This window comes from Perkinsus marinus (genome assembly GCF_000006405.1).
Source record: "Perkinsus marinus ATCC 50983 genomic scaffold scf_1104296935302, whole genome shotgun sequence".
In the NCBI taxonomy this organism is placed as follows: Eukaryota; Perkinsozoa; order Perkinsida; family Perkinsidae; genus Perkinsus; species Perkinsus marinus.
This window is the reverse complement of record NW_003214508.1, coordinates 339,716-346,760: the sequence shown is the minus strand read 5'-3', so window position 1 is coordinate 346,760 and position 7,045 is coordinate 339,716. Positions and strand designations below refer to the sequence as shown.

At 46.6% G+C, this 7,045-nt stretch overlaps 3 protein-coding genes across 3 annotated transcripts in view; all 3 read left to right on the top strand.

The window, feature by feature from the left end:
• The window catches only part of Pmar_PMAR003383 (conserved hypothetical protein), a gene marked incomplete at both ends in the record, with an annotated part of 2,635 nt that extends 2,051 nt beyond the window's left edge, over positions 1 to 584 (top strand). Inside the window, 3 exons of the mRNA XM_002784084.1 lie at positions 44 to 151; positions 206 to 322; positions 378 to 584. Of these exons, the coding sequence (XP_002784130.1) occupies positions 44 to 151; positions 206 to 322; positions 378 to 584 (432 nt within the window). The remainder of the gene's footprint in view (positions 1 to 43; positions 152 to 205; positions 323 to 377) is intronic.
• A 203-nt stretch (positions 585 to 787) lies between these two features.
• On the top strand, positions 788 to 1,117 carry Pmar_PMAR003382 (hypothetical protein; the record flags this gene model as incomplete). The annotated part of the gene is made up of 1 exon (XM_002784083.1): positions 788 to 1,117. One exon carries the CDS (start codon positions 788 to 790, stop codon positions 1,115 to 1,117), a length of 330 nt encoding a protein of 109 aa, XP_002784129.1.
• A 932-nt stretch (positions 1,118 to 2,049) lies between these two features.
• The window catches only part of Pmar_PMAR003381 (hypothetical protein), a gene marked incomplete at its 3' end in the record, with an annotated part of 5,138 nt that continues 142 nt past the window's right edge, over positions 2,050 to 7,045 (top strand). Inside the window, exons 1-24 of the mRNA XM_002784082.1 lie at positions 2,050 to 2,127; positions 2,172 to 2,359; positions 2,403 to 2,528; positions 2,586 to 2,720; positions 2,765 to 2,888; positions 2,936 to 3,059; positions 3,115 to 3,243; positions 3,292 to 3,406; positions 3,457 to 3,553; positions 3,600 to 3,673; positions 3,726 to 3,863; positions 3,913 to 4,005; positions 4,255 to 4,380; positions 4,431 to 4,570; positions 4,681 to 4,773; positions 4,820 to 4,971; positions 5,014 to 5,164; positions 5,213 to 5,366; positions 5,414 to 5,515; positions 5,808 to 5,903; positions 5,953 to 6,033; positions 6,191 to 6,256; positions 6,363 to 6,734; positions 6,788 to 6,901. Coding sequence (XP_002784128.1) covers positions 2,174 to 2,359; positions 2,403 to 2,528; positions 2,586 to 2,720; positions 2,765 to 2,888; positions 2,936 to 3,059; positions 3,115 to 3,243; positions 3,292 to 3,406; positions 3,457 to 3,553; positions 3,600 to 3,673; positions 3,726 to 3,863; positions 3,913 to 4,005; positions 4,255 to 4,380; positions 4,431 to 4,570; positions 4,681 to 4,773; positions 4,820 to 4,971; positions 5,014 to 5,164; positions 5,213 to 5,366; positions 5,414 to 5,515; positions 5,808 to 5,903; positions 5,953 to 6,033; positions 6,191 to 6,256; positions 6,363 to 6,734; positions 6,788 to 6,901 — 2,988 coding nt within the window. The 5' untranslated portion in view covers positions 2,050 to 2,127; positions 2,172 to 2,173. The remainder of the gene's footprint in view (positions 2,128 to 2,171; positions 2,360 to 2,402; positions 2,529 to 2,585; positions 2,721 to 2,764; positions 2,889 to 2,935; positions 3,060 to 3,114; positions 3,244 to 3,291; positions 3,407 to 3,456; positions 3,554 to 3,599; positions 3,674 to 3,725; positions 3,864 to 3,912; positions 4,006 to 4,254; positions 4,381 to 4,430; positions 4,571 to 4,680; positions 4,774 to 4,819; positions 4,972 to 5,013; positions 5,165 to 5,212; positions 5,367 to 5,413; positions 5,516 to 5,807; positions 5,904 to 5,952; positions 6,034 to 6,190; positions 6,257 to 6,362; positions 6,735 to 6,787; positions 6,902 to 7,045) is intronic.

The following is a 7,045-nucleotide window of genomic DNA, read 5'->3' as shown; positions in this document are numbered from 1 at the left end:
ACACACTGACGCTGTTGCTGGTTGATGACGACTGCTATTCCAGACCGATCCGAGTATTGCACAAGAGCCTAATGTGGTGTATATCGAGTCAGAGTTGGCAGCACATGGTATCGTTGGTGGACGATGCATCCTGCCAATCACTGATCCCTATGTAATCCTCTCTGGCTATATAGTCGAGACCGGTGTTATATTGGATGTCGTTCAGGTACGACACCATGGTGCATTGGGAGGATATGCGATCGTATATGTCCCTCCTGAGTCAGTTGAACGCAGTTTTGGCATTCTGGAAGATCTCGGAAAGTACGACGATGCTCCTTTCATGGTGAGCTCCTCTTGCCATGATACATTGACATTCTCGAATCGGCAGTTATTGGTAGGTATACCGTCGTGAAGACGCTGCTGAGCTATTCGAGCTTCCAGTTGACCGAATAGGCGATTTGATCCTCGATGGAGGCCCAAGCACAGTCTTGGGGAGAACTCCAGAATACCACGATTTGTCTCAGGTCGGGGTTTGCCGGGTCGAGGCTCGAGAATTCCTATCTTTCCACGTGTTAGGTTCCGAAGTTGCGCTCGCATGGCTCTAGTTGCGAACAACATGTGCCGTTGATAGTCAACCGCCCTGTTGGTCCGAAGGCTCTATTAGGAGCTTGTCGGAACTTTGATCTTTTTCGACTATTACTCGACGATACAATTCACGCGACAAGTATGAATGAATAAGTGTGAAACTCGTGATGAACTTGCCGCGTTGACTTAACTGCAGATTGGTAGTTTCATTATAAGTCTTCCCATGAGTGAGCTAGCAGATCAGCGGAGTCTCGTCATGATCGAGCGTCTATCCAACTCGACTATGATAGATGTCCGAGATCTTCCCAAGATGCTGCAGGCGGCCGCTTGCACTCTCGATACGCTCCCCGAGGAATGTCGCGGCGTGCCGGAGTTCTTGAGCCAGGCTAAGGTTGACATTCTGAAGGCTCTGAAGATACAGATCGTTGAGACTTCGACAGAGACAGTAACTACAGAGACTCTACAGAAATTCCTGACAGCAGTAGCGGAGAGGCTTGGGGACATGAAAGTGCTGTGTGAGGGCAATGCTGAATGCTCTCTTGATGAGTTTTAGTGACAAGTATGTAAATCGGATTCAACTATTGTTATACTTGTTGATTTTGGCTGGCATGTGTTGGGTTAACAGTAGGAAGGCGGCTGTGTTGACATCGAGGAAACGAACCGATTAGAATTTTGATGAAGTCGAATGAGTGTCAAAGTTGACCGCGAAGACGCTCTTTGTGATCTACGATAGACAGCAAGAGAGCATATGTCACACACGTGTTATGTGTATTCCCTATTGATTGGAATGCTAAGACATGGTCTATGATACAGATATACAAGTGATGATGATCTTGTCGAGGGAATCTCATCATTGAGTATGATTCAATTCGCAGCTAAGAGTAATGATAGTGCACATTCTCGTGTCTAGAAACCACAAAGGCAAATCGTCCAAAAATTCAACTACGCAATCAATTATTGATTACGTAGTTGAATTTTTAAACGCGGTTTCTAGCATATTGTTTCTCAATATTGATTCTCCAAAGTCAGATCATGCGTAGTTGCTCAACAGTGGTGGGTGTTGGGAAGCGAGTTGGACGAGGAGCTCAGCGGACTGCGTTGTTCATGCAACTGCAGGAAATTCCACTGCTCATAGTCCTCCTGTTCGTCGTAACATATTTGGTTCATCATCACGTGTAACATATGATTGGAATAGGATCCGCTCTGACCAGTGGTGGGATATATATCTGGGCTCCTTAGTTGAGCTCAGATACTCACCCTCAGGAGTTTTCCGACCAATTATAAGAGTTTACACACAAGTTCGGTGAAAGTGCACAGAAACTAACAAAAAATTCCGCAAATTTCTCCAAAATTTTCATATTATCACCAACACACGCAGTTGCACATTCTCCCACACGGGTTTTGCGGGCGTTTCCTCTTGGGTATAAAGAGTCGATGCTTTTTCAGTTGACAGTATTGTTATTTGTTGTTGGTGTTGTTGTTTTTGACGTCTTTGACTTCGAAGCTTGTGATATTGATATACGAACGATATCCACAAGAAACCCCTGACAAAACGTCTCAACAGTATGATGAGGAATCAGCAACAATCTCACATTGTTTTCGTATAGGTATGATGACAAATACTCAACCGAACGGTACTGAGTCGCCGACCAAGAGCGACTCGAAGGCTTTTTCTCACAACCTAGTCCCGAGGATTAGCATTGAGGAGTCTCGTGTGAACTCTCCCATGAAGACGCCTTTTAATGTTAATGCTGCGGAATTCGTACCACTCTCCGCTCGAAACGTAGAGGAGAGAGTAAGTGGAGCTCATGGAGAGCCCGTCGTGATGGTTGGCTCAGGGTGATAACGAGAACACGGCAGCACTGAATGTGAATGCCCCAGCGTTCGTGCCTGGTGGAACGACGACAAGCAACTGTCTCGGACTTGTAGATCCAAGCGAAAGGGTGAAGGAGGAAATATGCCAAGTAGTGGCATTTCCAGTGGGGGGCATTTTGATGTCGATTTGTTGGTGTTGTTTTCAGATAATTCACTCTATGGGAATGACTGGTATACGTGTGACGCAATTACCTCATCAATATCGAAGGTCTACAGGCAAATGGCTAATCTTGTCGGATACCAAATTTTCCACACTTTCTGATGTCATTGACGACATCAAAGTAAGTCACTTGAGCCGCCGCCGCCACTGAAAGTTTGTATGCAGGCTCGCATCGAGTTTATTGATAAACCAGGAAGGTCTTCTACGGACAAACACGCCACTGTTGATGCTGTAACTACTACTCCGTTTGACAAGAAACTAGTCGTAGAGCCTTCGGTCAACGCTCCTGGTAAGCATCGTACGGTTCGCGATTGTCCATTCAGCATTTTCCCTCAGGAGCGGCTGCATGTCCTCCGCTGGTCATTGGCCATCACGCTGACCGCATAGTTATGGACAAGTACTATGGACACTACTCTGAGGAGCTCAACTTCTTCAGGCAGCTAGTAGTAGCAGTTGTGAGGTATTGTCTACTTGTTTTCATCCAACAACATGATGAATTGCTGCTTTCCTCGTAGGGACTTTTGCCTTCGAAATCAGTGCTCGAGTGGTAGTATGAATAGCTCGGCTATAGATGCTAGAAGAGCCCCGCCTCATCAACGGCCAGCTGGGTTGGCGCTATCTCTATTCGCCGCGGAGTGGGATAGGTGAGTGTCGGTAATTTTAGGGGATATCGATGGTCGTCTGTTGTGCAGATACTTTCATGGTAAGCACGGACTCAAGGAAATGAGAGAGCGCTTTGGTGTGATGAAGTTGATGCCGTTCCTGCACTCTATAAAGGAACTAGACATTGTAGGAACTCACCCAGAGGTAACGCTGCTGTGTAGAGGACGAGCCTCTGCCCTCTAGTGTCTTTGTAGGTGCGGGTTCGAATGAAGCCTGAGTACCTCTACTCATCCTCCTCTGCTATTCAGAAGTCCCCTGTTAGTCATGCTGCTCCTCCAGGCTTTGATGAGAGTAGTTCTCTGGGGCGATCGAATATTGATTGAATTGTCATGTTTAGGAGCTCCTCTTGTGATGGAGGGCTATGGTACTACTAAGGAGTTCCTATCGCCGACGCCGCGCACGCAGAGAAATGTAGGAAGGATTTTGAATATGAAATATGGTATTTTCTCTCTTACTGTTTTAGGATCCTCATCAAAGTTATTCCGACCAAGCATCAGCTACGGCCCTACTCGCACAGCAGTTGTTGCAATCTCAACAGCAACTGATGACACTGATAAGTCTACAGCAACAACAACTAGCTAGAATGGGAGCTTCATCGACGGTAGCGCTACTAGAGAGGATTTCAATGGATATCTCTCCGCTCTGTGTAGAATCAGGAATTGGAATCTCTGGTGTCGGGCCTGCTAGCCGGGGTGAATGATACTGCCACAGTGAGTGGCTGCGGTGATACTAATGGGATGAAGGTGAGCTGTCATAGTTACTGACTCGGTTACTGTGCAAGGGAATGCATAGAGTTCGCCTCGGAGCTGATGTTAATATTCAAAGTATGAACATAGGACGCTACAGAGATCACTAGGTCGGCAGTTTGTAGACTAAGCCGTATGTTAATACTTTCAATGATTTACATCAGCTCTGGAGAGTTTCTATTGGCCAGGGATGTTTTTTCTTGCAGTGTGAGAGTCTTGTCTTGTGAGTTTGTGGTATGTTGTCAGGTTCCTCAGCAGCCTGTGAGTACAGCAACCCCACGTCCTCTAGACTGCCTTAGTCCAGCAGCAGCAGCATCAGCAACAACGCCGACTCTGATATCTAAAGACGACCTCAAACAGCTCCTATTGAGTGTAGGTCCTCCTACTACTCTTCGTGATAATTCTCTTGATGTGTTGTGTAGGTTGTTGAGGAGGCCTGTACTGATCAAGGGCGATCTTGGGATGCCCGACAGGACTTACTATCGGGTATAACTGGGGAGGAATCTGACTCGAGTGTGAGCAGCAGCAGCTTATACAGTGATAGCGGCATGTCTGATATGAGGTAGTAGTAGTAGTAGTAGTAGTAGTAGTAGTAGTAGTAGTAGTAGTAGTAATAGTAGTAGTAGTAGTAGTATCATAAAGGAGGCGTTGGAGTTGGCATTGAATATTTAGTTTCCGTCGTACTGAGGTGAATGCCCTCGATGGTAGCATACCAAAGTCGTTATCGACGACGGCTGAGAGGGGGATGCAGGCACAGTGCAAGAGGTAGTATGTCACTGTTCATGATGGATGTGTTCATGTTAGTATTCAGGAACAAGACTGTTGGGATGCCAGTATCGTCTGTTAAGAGGGCGTGGAAGAAGGCTTATCCGGGCCTCAGCCCTCTGGACTTCTACATGACCTACTTTGGAATACGCAAACTGAAATTCTTACTGTTGGAAATTCCAGAGTTGCTGCTGATCGGTAAGCTGGCAATACATGATGTTATGTTCAAATCTGATGTAGGTAGCGGAGGTTCGATGAGAGTTGCGACCTTTGCGCATGTGCTGAAGTACTGTGATCCGTTTCCTTCGGATTGCCGCTCGGGTGCTGCTGGCCTTCATGCTGCTGACGAGACATTCGCGGGCGAGAGCGGTCTACGGCAGCAATTGCATAAGTGATCGTGACAGCTGATTATATGTGCAATGATTTCTCATCATAACAGGTTGTTATTCGACTTGGTAGCGGAGAAGTGTCAAGAGCAGCAAATTGCAGAACTTGCTACTAGGGCTACTTTTGGTGACACAGAGGCTAGAAATATTCTAGAGAAGTATAATGAGGCTGGTCAGAGCCTTTCTGAAGCAGCTGAGCGGGCCAAGGTACTAGCACATGGTCATTGGTAGCTGTGATATGGTGGCTATGTTAGGACGGTGGTAGAAGTAGCAGCAAACCGGCGCCGATCGATACGACTGTGGTTGCGGTAGAAGGCGATGAGAGTGTAGATGAGGTCATTAGGATGGTCCCTGAGGTACGTTGGTTTTTCCATTAAGAATGGTAGTATATTCAACTTGAATGATTATATTCAATATAGAGGAGTGGTATGAAATCAGTAGTGAAAAACATATTTCACGAATACTGCACAGCGCGAATATTGTTTTTTTCACACAGAGTATTACGCCACTTAACGTGAAACGGATGAAACTGCACTGAATTTACTAGTATCAGTTATAGTAAAATCTATATACAGTTGAATATGATGAATATTCTGAAACGTATAAGTTACCGCTTGCTGATGCTCATTGGTATGGATCCTTTTTCAGCCTGAAGGTATACTACTGACTGATATCGAGAGAGTGTGGTATGAGAAATATGGTCAACATCTACAGCCTATGTTGGAGCTTGCAGGATATAGGAACGTAAGAAGTTGCCCTTGTGGGGGAACTGTTCACTGATAGCTTCCCTCAGGCGAGTCGATTGATCCACACCTGTCCAGGACTAAGAGTTTCTGGTCATGGTATGTACCTTCGATGCCGAGTTGGGAAGAAGGTAGTGATATAGTCCTTTGTAGGGGTAGTAGTGAACTGTGGTTGCATAGGCGTCGTCATCGCTATCACCAAAGGCTCTGGATACTAGACCGTCTATTATCACTCCCGAGACCGTACCGTTACCTTCACCGATGGGAAATCGTTATTATCATCATCAGCAGCAACAAGGGTTGGCTAAGACGCCAATATGCTTGGCAGATGACCTTCTCTCTGATATCACTGAGGTAAGGAAGCGATCTCCTTGAGACCTTCGAACGAGTGGTTATGTTGTAATTTATGTCATAGTTGATCGCAGGGTAGTAGGGGTGGTAATTACGATGTTAATTTCAGTCCCCGGTGGTTGGCAATAACGAAGGTAATGGAGTGTCTGCTGCTTTTACTAGTAGCAGTTTTACCTCGTCATCATCATCGTCAACCCCAGCGTCGGGGGGGATCTTTGGACCCCAGTTGATGAGTAGAGGCGATGATGGTATCGGCTTGGGATCGGTACCGACCTCCGTAGCTGCCCATTTCGGCCAATCTAGTGCTACGATGGGAACAGCAGCTGAGGAAGTACCGTACATCGCTGAGGATGCTGCTGCTGCCGACGCTCTACTTGGAGGGCTGTTGTCTTACCCTCGTTGTGGTCGATCTGAGGGGCATGGTGACGCTTATGGCTATTCTGAGAGTACTGTTGACAACAACAATAGCTTCCTGCAACAGGTAGGTGCATGATAGTGTCTACTGCAGTGCAGTGGCGATGATTCCATTGTCAGTCCCCTTTGATGTCTATGGAAGCCCTGCTGGCTGAAGTTGATACCCCTCCGACGAAGTCTACGGCTTTTGGAGCCTCTCCGTGTAATGATAAGCAAACAGGTTTGATGAGCACGGTTCGTTCGAGAGGAGATCGGCTACTGCTCCCATCACGAAACTCGCATGCATCAACTACTGGTGTTACTGTTGATGATGCTACAAAGGAGGCGTCTTCGCCTATATGGAAAGATCCGGAAGAATTGCACAAGTCGCTCAAGGCG